Source organism: Stegostoma tigrinum, chromosome 5 (genome assembly GCF_030684315.1).
Source record: "Stegostoma tigrinum isolate sSteTig4 chromosome 5, sSteTig4.hap1, whole genome shotgun sequence".
Lineage (NCBI taxonomy): Eukaryota > Metazoa > Chordata > Chondrichthyes > Orectolobiformes > Stegostomatidae > Stegostoma > Stegostoma tigrinum.
The window spans coordinates 117045105-117065124 of record NC_081358.1 but is presented as its reverse complement, the minus strand read 5'-3'; the positions used below and the strand labels follow the sequence as shown (position 1 = coordinate 117065124).

At 44.3% G+C, this 20020-nt stretch overlaps 1 protein-coding gene across 3 annotated transcripts in view; it reads left to right on the top strand.

The window, feature by feature from the left end:
* The window catches only part of mppe1 (metallophosphoesterase 1), a 46465-nt gene extending 31152 nt beyond the window's left edge, over positions 1 to 15313 (top strand). For 2 of the 3 annotated variants that reach the window (XM_048528990.2, XM_048528988.2), the window contains 4 exons: positions 6589 to 6663; positions 10970 to 11092; positions 13424 to 13564; positions 14759 to 15313. In XM_048528990.2, coding sequence (XP_048384947.1) covers positions 6589 to 6663; positions 10970 to 11092; positions 13424 to 13564; positions 14759 to 14932 — 513 coding nt within the window. In that variant the 3' untranslated portion in view covers positions 14933 to 15313. The remainder of the gene's footprint in view (positions 1 to 6588; positions 6664 to 10969; positions 11093 to 13423; positions 13565 to 14758) is intronic. The other variant, XM_048528989.2, reaches the window with a different exon arrangement.
* Positions 15314 to 20020: the final 4707 nt, after the last annotated feature.

Here is a 20020-nt window from a genome sequence, read left to right as displayed (position 1 = left end):
TATCTTTCACCCCTCAATTTAAAGCTATGCCCCCTCGTGCTTGCCGTCACCATCCTAGGAAAAAGGCTCTCCCTATCCACCCTATCTAACCCTCTGATTATTTTATATGTCTCAATTAAGTCACCTCTCAACCTTCTTCCCCCTAACGAAAACTGCGTCAAGTCCCTCAGCCTTTCCTTGTAAGACCTTCCCTCCATACCAGGCAACATCCTAGTAAATCTCCTCTGCACCCTTTCCAAAGCTTCCACATCCTTCTTATAATGCGGTGACCAGAACTGTACACAATTCTCCAAGTGCAGCCGCACCAGAGTTTTGTACAGCTGCAGCATAACCTCTTGGTTCCGGAACTCAATCTCTCTATTAATAAAAGCTAAAACACTGTATGCCTCTTAACAGCCCTGTCAACCTGGGTGGCAACTTACAAGGATCTGTGTACATGGACACCGAGATCTCTCTGCTCATCTACGCTGCCAAGAATCTTACCATTAGCCCAGTACTTTGCCTTCCGGTTACTCCTACCAAAGTGCATCACCTCACACTTGTCTGCATTAAACTCCATTTGCCACCTCTCAGCCCAGCTCTGCAGCTTATCTATGTCTCTCTGTAACCTACAACATCCTTCGTCACTTTACACAACTCCACTGACCTTGGTGTCGTCTGCAAATTTACTAAGCCACCCTTCTACGCCCTCATCCAGATCATTTATAAAAATGACAAACAGCAGTGGACCCAACACCGACCCTTGTGGTACACCACTAGTAACTGGTCTCCAGGATGAACATTTCCCATCAATTACCACCCTCTGTCTTCTTTCAGGAAGCCAATTTCCGATCCAAACTGCTATATGTCCCACAATCCCATTCCTCTGCATTTTGTACAATAGCCTATTGTGGGGAACCTTATCGAACGCCTTGCTGAAATCCATATACACCACATCAACCAGTTTACTCTTATCTACCTGTTTGGTCACCTTCTCAAAGAACTCAATAAGGTTTGTGAGGCACGACCTTCCCATCACAAAACCGTGCTGACTATCCCTAATTAATTTATTCTTTTCTAGATGATTATAAATCCTATCCCTTATAACCATTTCCAACACTTTACTAACAGCTGAAGTAAGGCTCACAGGTCTATCATTACCAGGGTTGTCTCTACTCCCCTTCTTGAACAGGGGAACCACATTTGCTATCCTCCAGTCATCTGGCACTATTCCTGTAGACAATGACGAGTTAAAGATCAATGTCAAAGGCTCGGCAATCTCCTCCCTGGCGTCCCAGAGGATCCTAGGATAAATCCCATCTGGCCCAGGGGACTTATCTAGTATAGGGTATAAACTAAATAAATACTTTGCCAGTTTTGCATGTGAGCCTTATGGTGATATTATGTGTGAGCATGGGGTCAAAGAGCAAATATTGGTCAATGACATCAGGCTTAATAGCTTTTCTCAACTTGCGATCGGCTGTGTATCAGGCTAACATAACATTACAGAGAAGCCAACCCACTCTAAATGACCTTTAATCAAAGAAGTCTGCTTTGGGCTGGCTTGATTCTTGTCAGGAACGGTATATATTTGCCCCCAGTTTTATCTGTAGGGCCCCTGAATTACAATGAACCCATGAATGTATAAATGTATGTGCCTCATTTACACTGACTTGATCATCAGTTTGTACATCCACCTGGATTCAGTGCATTAACTCCAAAATTCCAACTGCTCCAGAACTGTCACATCCTTTCTGTTTCATAATGCCGTCCCCGAGCCCTAAATTTCAACTGGCCGTATTTTGCAAATGTCTATTTTCACAAAACATCCAGTATTCTGTATCACCAACGGACATGTTGAGCGTCACTCCTACTAATGCATTATCTTCTCCACTTTGGAGCACCACTCTTTATTTCACATTCTCATTTATCACTCAAAATCCTTTATATCTACTGCCCTTTCTGAACCTATTGTGTGTTTCTTAGTAAAATTGTTGACATAAGCTGTCTCAATCCTAGAACACCACAGTGGGCGATCTTCAGGATAGTGTCCTAGCCCCACAATCTTCAGCTGTTTCATCAGTGACCTTCCCTCCTATAAGGTCAGAAGAGGACATGTTCACCAATGGTTGATTAGTGTTGAATACAATTTACTGCTCCTCAGATACTGAAGCAGTTCATGTCCAAACCAAGACCTGGACGATATTCTGTGTTGGGCTGACAAGTGATAAGCAACATTCATGCCACAAAAGTGTCAGGCACTGATCATCTCCAAAAAGAGACAATCTGTCTTCCCGTGACCATGATTGGGAATGCCGGATCTGAATTTCCCCACTGTCAGCGTTCAGATGAACTTACCAATGATCAGCCACACAAACACTGTGACTGTATACAAGAGCAGGTCAGAGGCTAGGAGTACTGCCGTGAGGAACTCCCCTCCTGACTCCCCAGAGCCTGTCCACCATCTACAAGGCACAAGTCAGGAATGTGACGGAATATTTCCTACTTGCCTGGATGAGTGCAGCTCCAACAACACTCAGAAGTTTGACACCATCCAGGACAAAGCAGCTCACTTGATATCACCAAATCCAGCACCTTAATTTTCGCTGTCTTCACCAATGAATCTGTCTGTACTATCCACAAGACACACCTCCCCTATGCACAACCACTTCCACCTAGAGGGACAAGGGCAGCTACTCACCAGCCTGACTTGGAAATATATCGCCGTTCTTTCACCGTTACTGGGTCAAAGTCCTGGAGTTCCCTCCCTAATGGCATTGTGGGTGTAACCCACAGCACGTAGTCTGACGTGGTTGAAAAATGCAACTCAGCCTCCCCATGTTGTGAGAAATTAGGGATGGACTAAATGCAGGCCTAGCCAGTGACACCCACATCCCATACATTTAATAGAAACATAGAACATAGAACAGTACAGCACGGTATAGACCCTTCGGCCCACGATGTTATGCTTAGAACTTCTACCCTAAAACTAAGGTCTAACCTCCACCCCTACCTTATGCTATCATCCATATGCCTATCTAATATCCGCTTAAATATCCCTAATGAGGGCGACTGGACTACCCTCTCCGGCAATGCATTCCATGCCCTGGCCACTCTCTAAGTAAAGGACCTACCTCTGACGTCTCCCCTATATCTATTTCCACTCACTTTAAGCCTATGTCCCTTCATAATATCTACGTCCACCCTAGGAAAAAGTCTCTGGTTGTCTATCTATACCACTGATCATTTTGTACACCTCTATCAAGTCACCTCTCATTCTTCGTCGTTGTAAAAAGAAAACCCTTAGCTCTCTCAACCTTTCCTCATGAGACCTTCCCTCCATTCCAGGCAACATCCTGGTAAATCTCCTCTGCACGTTTTCCAATGCTTCCACATCTTTCCTGTAGTGAGGTGACCAGAACTGGACACAATACTCCAGATGCGGCTGAACCAGGCTTTTGTACAGCTGGAGCATAACTTCATGGCTCTTGAACTCAATCCCTCTATTAATGAAAGCTAACACACCATACGCTTTCTTAACAACTCTATCCACCTGGGTGGCAGCTTTCAGGGAACTGTGGACGTGAACCCCAAGATCCCTTTGCTTCTCTACACTACCAAGAATCTTTCTGTTAACCCTGTGTTCTGCTTTCAAGTTTTTCCTTCCAAAATGAATCACTTCACACTTTTCAGGATTAAACTCCATCTGCCAATTCTCAGCCCAGCTTTGCATCCTATCAATGTCCCTTTGTAACCTAGAACAGCCCTCCGCACTGCCCACAATGCGACCCATCTTCCTTCATCCAAATCATTTTCAAAAATCACAAATAGAACAGAACCCAGAACAGATCCTTGTGGTACACCACTCGTAATTGAGCACCATGTTGAATATTTTCCGTCCACTACCACACTTTGTCTTCTAAGGGTCAGCCAATTCTGAATCCAATCTGCACATTTCCCCCTGTCCCAGAGATAATGGGAACTGCAGATGCTGGAGAATTCCAAGATAATAAAATGTGAGGCTGGATGAACACAGCAGGCCAAGCAGCATCTCAGGAGCACAAAAGCTGATGTTTCGGGCCTAGACCCTTCATCCATTCCCCCTGTCCCATGTCTTTTTACCTTTGGCAATGAGCCTACCATGGGAATCTTATCAAACACCTTACGTAAATCCATGTATACCATATCCACTCTACCTTCATCCATGTGTTTGGCCACCTCTTCAAAGAATTCAATAAGGTTTATGAGGAATGATCTATCCCTCACAAATCCATGCTGACTATCATGAATCAAACTGTGCCTTTCCAAATGATCATAAATCCTATCTCTCAGAGCCCTTTCCAATAATTTGCCCACCACTGAGGTAAGACTTATTGGCCTGTAATTTCCAGGGCTATCCCTATTCCCTTTTTTGAACAACTTGAACAATTCCAATCTTCCGGCACTATACCTGTGGACAGTGAGGACGAAAAGATCATTGCCAAAGGCCCTGCAATCTCTTCCCTTGCTTCCCATAGAATCGTTGGATAAATCCCATCAGGCCCGGGGGATTTCTCTATCTTCAACTTCCTCAAAATTCCTAGCACATTTTCCTTACGAACAGTGACCTCATCTAGCTTACCAGCCTGCTTCACACTGTCCTCCCCTACAACTAGGTCCCTCTCAGTTGTGAATACCGCAGAAGAGTATTCAGTAAGGATCTCTCCTATCTCTTTAGGCTCCGTGCACAAATTCCCTTTACAATCCTTGATTATCCCTACCCTTTCTCTGTACGTGTAAAATGCCTCTGAGTTTTCCTTGATTCTATCTGCCAAGATTTTCTCATGTCCCCTTATAACTCTCCTAAGCCTTTTCTTCAGCTCCTGGCTAACTTGTATCCCTCTAGAGCCTTTTCCTTTCCTTGCTTCCTGAACCTTATATAAGCATCCTTCTTCTTCTTAACCAGTCATTCAATCTTTCTTGAGAACCATGGCCCCTCACTCGACCGCATCTTCCCTGCCTACTAGGGACAAACATATCGAGCACACGCAGTATGCATTCCTTAAACAATCCCCACGTTTCAATAGTGCTCTTCCCTGACAGCATCTGTTCCCATTTTATGTTACTCAGTTCTTGCGTAACAGAATTGTAATTACCCTTCCCCCAATTATAAACCTTACCCTGCAGTTTATCCTGTTTATGAATTCTGGAAATTTGAACTTTGTTCTGTCAGCCTTTAGTCAGAGAGCTTTCTTACACTCAGTGATTTCAGTTTCCATCTGTCCTGTCACTTATTGATCCTCCCTCCAGGTCAGTTCTACTTTTTTTCACCTTCCTACATCTTCTGCCCTCTGTACTCCTGTGGACCCAGTTATCAGAGTGTTCACCTCTGATCACATTTCTCACCACTCCCCTCCCTAACTCCACCCATTCGGCATTCTTTTAGCTGGCACGGTATTTTGTTAGATTGTGCTGAGCTCCTCATTCACCCTCTTAGCTGCAGATGGATCAGATGAAACTCTCACCCTGCTATAGGAAAGATGTTGTTAATCTTGAAAGGGGACAGAAAAGGTTTATAAGGATGTTGCCAGGGTTGGAGGGTTTGAGGTATAGGGAGAGGAGGAATAGGCTGAGGCTTTCTTCCCTGGAGCGTTGGAAGCTAATGGATGACCTTACTGAAGTTTATAAAATCATGAGGGGGCATCAGAGGTAAATAGACAAGGACTTTTCCCTGTAGTGTGGGAGTCCAAAACGAGAGGATATAGGTTTAAGATGAGAGGAGAAAAATTTGGAAGGGACCTGAGAGGCAACTTGTTCCTGCAGATGGTGTGTGTGGAATGCGCTGCCAGAGGAAGTGGTGGAAACCGATACATTTAAAAGGCATCTGATGGTATATGTAAAGGAACGGTTTAGAGGGAGATGAGCAAATGTTGGAAAGTAGATTAGTTTAGGATATCTGATTGGCATGGACAAGTCAGACTGAAGTTAGACTGACCTTGCTGTACATCTCTGTGACTTTATGAGAGTTAACCCTACTTCCCATCACCTTCCATTCTCCTCCTTAAACCCACCAGCCCTGTTGACATTAAAAGAGCTCATTGTGACTTGTCAAAGGGAAATTCTTTGTCACTAACACTCTGTGTACAGCTGCCTGTGCTGCTTCCTTGCAAGTCGCTTGCAGTTTCTACCCATCCCATTCACTTGCTGGTCAATCAGTTTCTCTTCCTGACCCCTGGAAGGCGAGTTGCCAATGGAAACAGTTGCCATGACATCATCATTCCTGCTCCCTTCAAAAAAGCCCATTGTCGAGGCCTATGTCCTTGCAAATGGCTCCCCATGCCCCTGGGTCCAAGCTGTCTGTTCCTCTCTGTTATCCTTTCACTACACAAATCCATGACCACTCCTTACCCAAACTCCATGCTTCAAATGTTAGGCAGGTGACTCGAGATTTTGATCCCCATGGAGATGGGCCGTGTAAGAAATTCAAGTTTGACTCCAATCTGATGGGGTAGAGGTTAACTCTGCAGATAATCATTTTCCCATGAATATTGTATTTTTTAAACCAAAAGGTATAAAATTACCTTGAAAAGGTAATGGACAAGTTTCACGTGACAATTTATTTGCCAACAGCTGGATCCAAGCCATCCCAATGAGAAATGTAAAGAAAAGGAGATATTCCCACCATCTGCTCCCATCTTACTCCAGGTACGAATCTGAGTTCAATCACAGTTTTGATTTATTTTCTTTAAAGTGGAGGATACCAATTGGTATTTGACCTCTTTTCTCGGATGAGTAGACATACTAAAATCAGCAAATAACGCAAGTTAGATGGGGAGTTGGCTGAGAATAGAAGCATAGAAACATGGAAAATAGGAGCAGGAGTAGGCCATTCAGCCCTTCAAGCCTGCTGTGTTGTTCATCCTCCTGGACAATGACAGCTAGTCTAATCTCATCCACACCTTATGTGCCACTTGTCACCCCAAACCTGGATATTATGCAGATCCTGAAGCAGTTCAAAGGCAACAAGATCTGGACAATATCCAGGCTTAGGATGACAAGTGGCAAGCAACATTTGTGCCACACAAATGCCAGGCATTGCCCATCTCCAATAAGAGACAATCTATCACTACCCCCTTGACATTCACTGAATCCCTCCGTGGATATCAGTATCTGGGGAATTACCATTTACCAGAAAATCAGCTGGACTCACCACATAAACACAGTGGCTGCAAGAGAAGCTCAGAGGCTAGGAGTACCACAGTAGGTAACTCTCCTCCTGACTCCCCAAAGCCTATCCACCATGTACAAGGCACAAGTCAGGAGTGTGATGGAATGCAGCTTGCAACAGTCTAGAAGCTTGATCAAAACTTTCCATGTTAAGCAGAGGTTCACCTGCACATCTGCCAATGTGGTATACTGTGTCCATTGTACCCGGTGTGGCTACCTCTACATTGGGGAAACCAAGCGGAGGCTTGGGGACTGCTTTGCAGAACACCTCTGCTCGGTTCGCAATAAATGACTGCACCTCCCAGTCGCGAACCATTTCAACTCCCCCTCCCATTCCTCAGACGACATGTCCATCATGGGCCTCCTGCAGTGCCACAATGATGCCACCCGAAGGTTGCAGGAACAGCAACTCATATTCCGTTTGGGAACCCTGCAGCCCAATGGTATCAATGTGGACTTCACCAGCTTCAAAATCTCCCCTTCCCCCACTGCATCACACAACCAGCCCAGCTCTTCCTCTCCCCCCACTGCATCCCAAAACCAGCCCAGCCTGTCTCTGCCTCCCTAACCTGTTCTTCCTCTCACCCATCCCTTCCTCCCACCCCAAGCCGCACCTCCATCTCCTACCTACTAACATCATCCCACCTCCTTGACCTGTCCGTCTTCCCTGGACTGACCTATCCCCTCCCTACCTCCCCACCTATACTCTCCTCTCCACCTATCTTCTTTTCTCTCCATCTTCGGTCCGCCTCCCCCTCTTCCCATCCCCCTCTCTGATGAAGGGTCTAGGCCCGAAACGTCAGCTTTTGTGCTCCTGAGATGCTGCTTGGCCTGCTGTGTTCATCCAGCTCCACACTTTATTATCTTGAACAAAACAGTCTGCTTGAATGTCACCATATTCAAAGCATCCGCTCCATCCCCCACAGATGCTCAGTAGCAGCAGTGTGTACTATCTATAAGATGCACTGCAGAAATTCACCGTAGATCCTCAGTCAGCACCTTCCAAACCCACGACCACTTCCCTCTTGAAGGACAAGGGCAGCGGATACATGGGGAGCACCACTACCTTTAAGTTTCCCTCCAAGCCGCTCACCATCCTGACTTGGAAATATATTGCCATTCCTTCACTGTTACAGAATCAAAATCCTGGAATTCCCTCCCCAAGGACATTGCGAATCAACTCGCAGCATATGGACTACAGCAGTTCAAGTGGTTAGCTTACCGCCACCTTCTCATGGGCAACTAGGGATGGGGCAAGAAATGCCAGTGACACCCTCATCCTGTGTGTGAATGCAAAAAAATTGTAGATGCACTGTGCAGTAAATGATTCTTGTTCTTTAGTGAAAGAGCTTATGCGCACTAAGTATTTAGCTGGGCAGCATGTTGCCTGAGTTTTGTAATTCTCCCTTTTCAAATTAAACTCATTAAATGTAATTCACAACTTCATCATATTGATTAGGATACCACATCATGTTGATGTTTTCCTTCATTTGTGGATAACTGATAGCAATATGAATCATGTCAGAGGCCATTTGGCCAATGACTTTGATTCATGTTTCCTGCATTTCCATGAGAAAGATGGTAGGCTGTAGAATTCTCTTTCCTAAAACCCCCTCTGTGTCCCTTCCTCCCTCTCCCCTCTTAAGTTGCTTGTTAAATTCTGCTTTTTTAACCAGCATGTGGTAACCTGTATTCACCTGGCTCAATGTGAATGTTTGATCGATGATGCCCCTGTAAAGCATCTTGTGATGTTTTCCAATGTTGTTCTGGATTATTCTGATGGGTTGTTCTGATCTGCGAACTACTGCCTGAGAGGATGTGGAAGCATAAGAAATCCTTTCTTTTCAAAAGGAATTGGCTTTATACACACAAGGAAGAAAAACTGGCATAGTTATGTGTAAAGAGAAGGACAGTGTGCCTAATTGGTCCACACTTTCAATGACCTAGCACAGAAGGATGGCAAAATGAGCTCCTGTGTTGAAGCATTCTCTGGTTGATTCAGTGGAATTAGATAGAAAGAAGCCCATTCGGTCCAACCATTTTGTACTAGTTTCTGTATTCCACTCATACAGAGGAGATCTGGTCAAGATAAATGGCTGTCTGCCCATAACTGTTCAATGTCATAGCATTCCATGGCAGATTGGGTGATGTTAGCTATGGCGGGGTGATATTTGTAGCTTTTGAGATTCCGAAGTGGGGTCATACAGCGCTGTAGTCTGGTGCTGACACCACGTGGTGTGTACTTCTCTTTGCTGCTGTCACTGTGCCTTCAGGTCATCCACAAAATGGTGTCTGCCTATACAGAAGAACTACTGGACAGCTCCCTGACTTTCACCCAGCCTGCTGTGGGCAGAGTGGATGGGGAGGAGCTGAGTTTCCTCTCGAAAGGATGGAGGACAAGAGTGAACAGATTTTAAATCAGTGCCTAGAAGCACAAGAGTGCAACGACACAGTCGGTAGTTAAATACACTGGCAGCATGACATTTGGAGGCCAGTTTGGTTGAGGCATCCAAAATAGAACTAGCCTGTTCTCCGCAAAAGAGAAATGTGTGCAGTTATGGAGAGACCAAGTAGCTCACTTACAGAGCTGGTGTAGATATGATGGGCTGAATGGCCTCCTGAACTGGAACAATTCTGTGAAGTCCTCAGGAAAGCGTTGCCCTTTGCCACTGATATGACACTAGTGTTCCATATTGAGGACATCTTTAGTGACAATTGGGCAGACTCTCTCACACCTTTAACCCTCAGCATCAGGGCACCACAGCAGGGTGCAGGGCACTGCCATGAAACCATCTGTTTGTATTGATGGTGTGACATTGGAGTTTGTTGCTAGCTTCGTTTATCTAGACCACACAATCACTCAGTGTGGAAACCAGTTCATACATCACAAGAATTGCAGCCGTTAAGACCAAACTGAATAGGAGAGAGGGAGGCAACAGTAACCTCATTGGAAACAGCAAACTGTGAGGTTATAAACCTTGTAAGCTCAGAGGTCTTCTGTGCAGCTGGGAGAGGACATGGGCTAGGTGAGAGAAAGACCTTCCGTGTGTACCCTGCTCACTTCTTGGGAGGACAAGGTCACCAATGGGTCTTGAAGTGTGCTAATTCCATTGGCACTGACTCATTGCAAAGCCTAATGTGTTTGCACTGGCTCACTCGCCTTCTGTACAGTGAGCTGGCCACTGGTTCATGACCTCGTGGGCAACAATACCTCCTCCACAAGTGAGATTTGAAGGTGGCAGACATGACCACTGACCTCTGGGAGACCGTCTGTGATGGTGGGATCTGGTGCAGGGTTAAGTGCACTGGCTGTTTGTAGAGGGATGAGGTGAGCGGAAACACAGGGACCAGAGAACACAATGAAACATATAGATTTTTGGTTACTGTCGTCCTCTGCAGTGTGCGTGCTAGTGACTGCTGTGCCAGAGTGGGCCTCCGTCAGTCAGTGGTTAACTCGAGTTGGCCAACATGGTAAACCATCACCTTACAAGATGACAGGCTGCCCAGCATTGCACTAAAGCAGGCCACTCAGTCCACTGAATCACTGATAGAATTCAACCTCCACCCTGGCCTCCTCTCATTTCATCACAGCCCTTCATCCCTCAAATTTATCAAGGTTCCTTTGGAAAGCAGCTAAGGTACTTACCGTAAGAGCCAGTTCTTATTCTAACTAGTCTCTTGAGTCTATGGTGTCTCTTGTCCCTACTAGTTTGGTCAACGACACTGGTAGAAATTTGGTGGTTGCTGGATTAACAGTTTCCATGTGTGTATTTCACTCTGCCAGCATTATCCTCTCTATCGTGTCAGCGATGAGGAGTGCACAGGCGAAGACTCTGCGTCTCCTGAGGAGAAACGGTTGCTGTTCCAGGAAAAGTATGACACCCTCTCTCTTGAAGCTACCAAAAAGGTACAGAACGTGTCATCTATGTGTTTGGTAAATGTCACTCTTGAAACAAGGCATCCAGTGTGGCACTGCCCACTCCCCCATATTTGTGTAACCATCGTGGCTCAGTGCCCTCTGAGGTGAAGGTTGAGGGTACAAGTCCCGCACGAGAGACGTAAGAAGCTGATAGTCCCAGTACAGCACTGAGGGAGTGCTCACTGCCAGACGCAGCCTATTCCAGGAGAGATGTTAAACTGGGGCGGTGTCTGTCCTCCTGGGTGGATTTAAGAGATCCCAGGGCGTTATAACAAAGAACAGTGGAAAAGATCCGCTGATCATCATTTTTCCCTCAGCCAAGCCATCAGAAATAGACTGAGTGTCATTGTGGAATTGCTGTTTCTCGGAGCTTGCTGTGTAAATTAGCTGCCTTGCATCCCACATTTCAGAATGAACTATGCTTTACTGGTTGAAAGATGCTTTTGGATGGCCTGAGATAATAGCATTATTTCCTTATTGTGTTTCATGTGATAATTCGATAAAATCCTGTATCTTCACACTTAACTACCAGATGTAGGAAAACCTATCAAAAATACATGGTTAGGTACCAGCCAAATTCTTAATTCCATCCTTTAGCACCTTACTGTGGAACTACCTGAAATTCTGTCTCCCAATACCTTAATGTGACTCAGGAACACAATGAATTGCATTAACTCTGATGCAATCTGTTAGGCTCCCCGTCACCTGGAGATAAATTAATTCTTTCTTGCCAGACCATTAAAGAAGAAACAAAGCGACAAGTCATACGCTGTACATGCATCATATGCTGGGGAAATTGTTCTCAGATAAGCCCGGTAGATTTATTTCACGGTATGCACAAAGTGTGGTACTTAACAACTTGCCTGGATGGGTGCGGCTCCAACAACACTCAAGAAGCTTGACACCATCCAGGACAAAGCAACCCGCTTGATTGGCATCACATCCAGCAGCATTCACTCCCTCTGACACCAACGCTTTGTAATAGCAGTGTGTACCATCAGCAAGAAGTACCACTGCAATTCACCAAGACCTCTTAGATAGCACTGTCCAAACTCATGACCACGATCAACTGTAAATTCCCCTCCAAGGCTCTTATCATCCTGACTTGGAAATATATTATTGATTCTTCAGTGTTGCTGGGTCAAAGTCCTGGAATTAACTGCAGCAGAGTCTCTTGTTGTGTCCAGTTGACCTCAGTCAACCAGCTCTCTCTTAGATTAGATTTTTTTGTCCCAGGTACCCGAGTACAGTGAAAAGTGTACAGCGTCGTTATTCTTTGGTGCCATCTTAGAGTACAATAGTTAGAATTAAAGCCAAGAGCCAAAATGAAAGAAGCAGGCACAAAATGAGTTCCAACAAGCTCTTTCTTTATGCCCTTTTGGTTTGGACCTTGTGCCATATTATGTGTAAGTTTTAAATCACTCCATTGGCTTTCATCTCCATAAATGTTCAACAAGCATGGTATGGTCCACAATGTTGCCATGGTGCATCACTGACTGAGGGAGTGAATGCTGAAGGTGGAGGATGGAAGCCAGTCAAGTTGCTGCGTTGTCTGGCGCTTTAGAACTTGAGTGTCACTGAAAAAAAACACATTATTGTTTTTGTTTTAATTTTATCTTTATACTGTGAGCTGAAAATGCTGATTGTTTGGCTTTGAACTCAAATTGAGGCATTATCATGGAGAGTGCATGAGTTAATGATGATTAACAGTTAACTGCCAAATTTTGTTTAAATTTTAAACAAGGCAAATTAATTCTGGTGAAGTCATTGCCCTGAGAAATACACCAGCAAATGGCTGTTACTGTTTGTATTAGGTGAAATGGGTGCAGGGTGTGTACGTGTTCTTTCTGTCTGCAGAGTGTCTTAATAAATTAGCTGACGGTACCCACAAGTGGGCCAGACTGCAAGCCTGACTGACCATCCTGAATAGGTCATTTTTCATGCACTCTCAATTATCCTGCAAGTGTTGTTCATTTGCAGAACCCCTTCTAATGTTGACACTGCATAATGAGTTTTGCAAGGCTCGGCTGGGTGAGTACAGTCAGTATCATGTTTGTTACAAACAGCTGAAGGGATGTGTTGTTTGATACAATCCATCTGTCTTTGGCAACTACATAGCTGGCATCACACTGGCACTGAAATCCTCATGTTGCTACTGTAGCTTCAGCTGTTTGTCAGACTTTTCTGATGCCTTATCTGAAGTGGACTGGGCACTTTGCAAGACCAGGAGTGACAGCCTCAGGGCCATTCATGACTTTGTGAAGTAGTATGACACAGCGTGTCACTGGTGGTGAGTAACCTCTGCCTGTTTGCTTCCAGCTGCTTTGGTGGTTCCGTCCTCGGCTGATCCTTAGTGGCCACACTCACAGTGGCTGCATGGTGCTACACGATGGACAGCTGCCAGAGATCAGTGTACCGTCCTTTAATTGGAGGAACCGCAACAATCCCAGCTTCCTTCTGGTAACGTGCAAATTCCGTGTGTTTTAGTTTGGTTTCAGCAGCGGCTCTGGAACAGCATCAGTGGAGAGAAAAACTGCATTAATATTTCCGCTCGGTGACCTCCATCAGAGTCGGGAGAAATTAGAGATTGAGTAGAGTTTAAGTAAATGCAGAGAGCTGGAGTGCAGGATGTACTCATGGTAAGGGAGTTTACGGTGAAAGGGGAAAGATTTAACAAGGACTTCAGGAACAAGTTTTTCACAAAGATGGCGGTGCATGTGTGGAACAAACTGCCAGAGGAAGTGATGGAGGCTGGTACAATAACAAAATGGCATCTGGATGGGCATATGAATGGGAAGGGCTTAGAGGGATATGGACCAAATGCCGGCAAATGGGTCTAGATTAATTTAGGAAATCGGGTCAGCATGGACAAGTTGGACCGAAGGGTCTGGAAATTTTTACAGCACTTGCAGTGCGAGAAGGCAATGTTTGGCCCAAAATTCCTACAGTTTTAAGATATGCGGGTCCAAAATCCGTATCCAAAAACTGAGAAGACCTAAAAACTCAGGATCTTTTTGAAAGTGCAACTGAGCAGACCTGGAGACGTGCTGGGTTTGTGCTTTTTGGTAAGATCTTTGTTTGGCCTGAACAGATGTAAAAGCAAAGATTTTTCCCCGAGCAGGTTTAGAGGTCTGCTCAGGTTAAGCAAAGTATTTTTGTTCCAAAGGGTCCAAATGGCCTAATGATACCCTGCTAACTCTATCCTGGTAACTGTAAGCCTTTGGCATTTGTTTAGTGCCTGACATATTTTCCAAAGTGAACAGTTCTTTATAACTTGTACAAACTGATGCACACAATGTGATCGAGAAGAGTTGGCTGTAGCCATTACAGGAGGTCTGAATTATTTAACTGATTCATGAAGCAAGGTGACAAAGATCTCCCCACACACAGTCAGCAGGTTCTGGAATTCCAGCAGATAATGAGGCTTTGATTTTAACCGTTTTGTCGAGTTGGAGCAAGTGATTAAAACTGTGCAAATCCCTGCCTTGGTTCCAAAAGCCAGAAATGTACTTCAACCAAACAGTGGTTGGTGCTGAGGTTTTGGGATGAAGAATTCCTGTATTCACACTGTCAAAGCCATCTTTGCTAATTGTGCTGAACATTTTTCAGCTCAGATAGCACTAACTTGGAATCCATCTGTGTTTACTTCTCCAGGCCAGTATAACTGCGACAGACTTCACACTCGCCAAGTGTTTTATGCCACGTGAAAGTACGGTCATTACTGTTTATCTTGCTGCAGGTGTCATGGCTATCAATCTTCTGTTGTTTCACTTCCATTTCTGGCAGTGGCTGATGCACTATTTAATCAACAAGCACAAATCTACTTGATAAAAGAGAACTGGCCTAAATTGCAGCTATTTTTAGATTTGGAGGTCTGCAGATCTCCGGATTCTTGGATATTCTTAGCATTTTGAGAAAAGCAACTATTTTTGAACATTTTTGGATATAAATTGAAATTCTTTTGAAGGTAACAGGTTATACTATACATCTTAATGATGAGAAATGAGTGACTATTCCTGGTTAAATAAATTGCATTAAAAGTGTCCATAACAAGGTAATGAGAACGCTGGTTCTACCTTGGCAGATCTACCTTGAGTAGCTCGCTTTGCAAAGGAAAGGGCTTTCCCACTGAACTCATTCCATGATCCAGTGTAGAGCAGGAACCTGGATGTGAGTTTGCTCGCTGAGCTGGAAGGTTAGTTTTCAGACGTTTCGTCACCATTCTAGGTAACATCATCAGTGAGCCTCCGACGAAGCGCTGGCGTTATGTCCCGCTTTATTTCCTAACCAGATAAATAGAAAGCGGGACATAACACCAGTGCTTCGTCGGAGGCTCACTGATGATGTTACCTAGAATGGTGACGAAACGTCCGAAAACTAACCTTCCAGCTCAGCGAGCAAACTCACATCCAGAACCTCAACCTGAGCTACAAATCTTCTCAAAACTCGCTAGCAGGAACCTACCATATCTTCATATCATCACTTGAAGTGTTTACAAAAATAAATTAAATTTATTAGAATCTCAGCATAAAATAGAAGTAATATTCATGTGAAGTCAATTTCTGACATATTCATTTATACTTGAGGGAGTCAGCTCTCACTTTGAATTGTGGCCCTAACACAGCAGATTGTATTTGAATTGTGGCAGTGAACTAATGGTAAGTTGATTAGACTGTGGGAGAGTGAATGAACGTTTTCTGTGTATATAATAACTGAGTGCTTATTAATATATTTTTGCCAAAGTGTAAACTGGTTGTATAAAATCACAGTTAGAGGCATTTGATGTGTTTAAATGAGCTGTCCTGCTCAGATATTGTTGTTGACTGGAAGTTGCAAATAAACACTTTACAGATAAAACTACACATGCCCAAAATCCTACGATAGGTCCAGCAATGGGACAATCAGTGGTCACTGATGCTGCAACCATTTACACACACACACTCACCCAGACAAACGTAGTTGCTGCATTAACAAGAGCACAGAAACATTTATTTTGCTTCACTACTCTATGGCACTATTCCATTATCATAAAAATCATACAATCTCCACAGTGTGGAAGCCGGACATTCAGTCCGTCCAGTGCAAACCGACTTTCTGAAGAGCACCCTACCGAGAACTACCCTACCCCTGTATAGGAGTGTTTTTCCCAAATGGGGACAAAGACGCAGGAGGCAGGAAGAATTCATGCAAGTGGAAGATGTTTATTCAAGCAGTTCATGAAGGGAGAAGGCCTAAGTATTTTCCTTGAATCTGGCTTCAGAAGATAGATCAATGACACACCTCTGCTTTGATAAAGACAGCATTTTTATACATTATGTGTTACATTAATCAAATACAACATGGTCACTTGTCCTTCCCTCTAATCTAAACACCCAATCTTGTGGCACACAAATCAATGATGGACAGCCTAGGTTCCCATGATGTTATGGTGTCTGCTTGACATTGTAATCTCTAGGCCTTGGGTTCTTCCTATGCATCCTATTCATTCACATTTCAAAAGTTTAATGGCTATACACCTTTCTCAGGCTGGTTTATATATAAGGACAGTTCAAATTCTGTCACCCACTGTATTTTGGTGCTGTCTTTTATCACATGTGATTACTGCTTTTATTTTCCCACTGTCTCAATTACAAAATGTCAGTTAGTTTTAGTTAATTGCTATAAGTTAAGTTCTGTTATAAAGTTAATGATAAATGTGATGTTATAAAACTACTACTACTGTTAGCATTTTGTAATTTATGGGTTGTGAGCAATCTGTCTTGATCATGGCATAAAAGAAGGAGTTTCCTAAGGCTAGTTAATCTTTACATCTAATTTTAAATTTTTTTTAAAGGAATGTATTATATCTTGGTTGTGTATTGAAACCAACTTCTTTGATTAGAGTATTTTTAGCTAGAAACTATTTAATATTGCTGGTAGCTTCAAAGAGGCAGCTATTTATGATGAAATAACTTTAGCTGTTATTCTTGCAGTTGCTTGAGGACCTAATCAAGCACCTAACATTATTCATTTACTGGGACAGCCACCCTTTCATTAATAAAGCTGGAATTGGTCATATATCTGTCCTAAGGTGTCCTTTTATCAGAACTGTCTCAGATGGGAACATACGGCGATCCTTTACTGACCTTCCAGCAGTTCTGTTCAAAGGTACCTTTGTATTTCAGTGTGTGAGCAGGTTGCTTAGTTTTTCTTAACTTCTGTGTGCCATCTTGTAAGTAGGCATTGGCCGCTTGGTGTGTTCAGGTGCAAGCCACCTTACATGGCCAGGTACAGGTTACCCCTACACCCCGTAACACTGTATTTATGTTCCACACAAGCCTCGTCCTCCTATACGTCATTGAAGACTATCAGCATATTATTCTGCTCCTTTGTCCCTCACATTTATGTCAATTTCCCCTTAAGTACCTCTGTCAGCTCCTGTGGTAATGAGCTCCACATTCTAACCATTTTTAAGTAGAGAAAGTTTTCCTGAATTGCCCATTAGATTCACTACTGGATTAGAAACTGGCTTTATGTAAGAAGGCAACGAGTGGTGGTTGGTGGAAAATATTCAGCCTGGAGTCAGGTTACTAGTGGTGTGCCTCAAGGAACTGCTTTGGGACCACTGCTGTTTGTCATTTTTATAAATGACTTGGATGCAGGCGTGGGTGGATGGGTTAGTAAGTTTGCAGATGACACTAAAGTCGGTGGAGTGGTGGACAGTGTGGAAGAATGTTGCAGGTTGCAGAGAGACTTGGACAAACTGCAGAATTGGGCTGAAAGGTGGCAAATGGAGTTCAATGTGGATAAATGTGAGGTGATTCACTTTGGGAAGAATAATAGGAAGGCAGAATACTGGGTCAATAGAAAAATTCTTGGTAGTGTAGATGTGCAGAGGGATCTTGGTGTCCATATACATAGATCCCTGAAAGTTGCCACCCAGGTTGATAGTGCTGTTAAGAAGGCTTACGGTGTTTTAGGTTTTATTGGTAGAGGGATTGAGTTCCGGAGCTGTGATATCATGCTGCAACTGTACAAAACGCTAGTGCAGCCTCACATGAAATATTGCGTGCAGTTCTAGTCGCCCCATTACAGGAAGGATGTGGAAGCATTGGAAAAGTTGCAGAGGAGATTTACCAGGATGTTGCCTCGTCTGGAGCACAGGCCCTCTGAAGAAAGGCTGAGGGACTTGGGTCTGTTCTCATTGGAGAGAAGGAGGCTAAGAGGGGATGTAATAGAGACATACAAGATGATCAGAGGATTAGATAGGGTGGACAGTGAGAGTCTTTTTCTGAGGATGATGACATCAGCTTGTACAAGGGGGCATAGCTACAAATTGAGGGGGTGATAGATTTAAGACAGATGTCAGAGGCAGGTTCTTTACTCAGAGTGGTAAGTGTGTGGAACGCCCTGCCTGCCAATGTAGTTAACTCAGCCACATTAAGGTCATTTAAGCAGTCCTTGGATAAGCATATGGATGATGATGGGATAGTGTAGGGGGATGGGCTTAGATTAGTTCACAGGTCAGCGCAACAAAAAATCTGGAAATCAATTGAACTCTTTAAATAACTTGGGTTTGGGAAGGTACTGAGTGCTCCAATCTGAGCATTCTGATTATCGACCCTGCGCTTAAATTAACCCATCATGCTGAAGGGATGTGGTCCTGCGTCATAATTCTGACGCAGGACCACATCCCTTCTTCCTACCCAAGTCACTGGTACCAAGTGGACCAAACCTTCTGGGGCTGTTCACCCTCTCTCAGAACGAGAATGTTTGTCGCTGCTCAGGAATAAAAGGAGCTCTTGTGGTACCGTGGATGATGACTGGCTCAGCATGATGGGTTAATTTAAGCGCAGGGTCGATAATCAGAATGCTCAGATTGGAGCACTCAGTACCTTCCCAAACCCAAGTTATTTAAAGAGTTCAATTGATTTCCAGATTTTTTTTATATAACACTTCTTTCTTGGGATATCGGCTTTGTCAGTAAGGCCATCCTTTCTGTATTGCACTGAAAACTGCATAATTTGCTCAGGCCATTATCACAAAACTAGTTCCAGGCAACCCTTTTGCTGTAGGGTAGAGACATCTGTAGGCTAGATCAGGTAAGGACCAGCAACTCCTTATTTCAAAGGACATTACTGAACCAGCTTAGTGTTTACACTAAATGGACAAAATTGGCCATCATTACTGAGGTGAATTTCAGGTTACAGATTGTTCTGAATCAAATTCACATCCCACCAGCTGCCTTGTCCTCACAGTGTTTGTCTCTAAGTCATTAGCTTTTGGTTATAGTGACCTTATTACTTTGTCACCGCCGTGTCCTCAGTCATAGGTTTATCCTGACAAATTTAATGATAACCTTTTACAGGCAACCAGTAACCAACTGTACTCTGGTGATTGTGAGATACTATTCCTCTGGTCAAGATAGTGGCGGAGGGATGTTCCAACCGGAGCTCCTCCTAAGATGCTGCTGGGCCTGCTGTGTTCATCCAGCTCCACACTTTGTTATCTTGGATTCTCCAGCATCTGCAGTTCCCATTATCTCTCCTCAACTCGCTCAGTTTATTTCCCATTTTCTCCCCATTTCCCCGCCTTGGTGTTCTCCGCTGAGGTAGAGCGGGCTGGAGGCTCTGGGTAGGGGACTGTCAGGCGGCTGTAGGACCGAGCGGGGACTGTCAGGGGGCTGGAGGCTCGGAGCGGGGATGGGGACAGGGAGTGGGCTGGAGGCTCAGAGCGGGGACGGGGACGGGGTGTGGGCTGGGGACCGGTGCGGGCGTTCAGTGGCCTGTGAGCCTGAGCAGAACATGTGGAAGCCCCCTGCGCTGATCAACTGAACCATTGTAATGCTAACCTTTTTAACTTCATTCTCCTTTTTCAAACTTATACTGTGAATGTCATTTTCTTTGCTTTTTCCCTTCACTTCTCTGTTTTGTATCT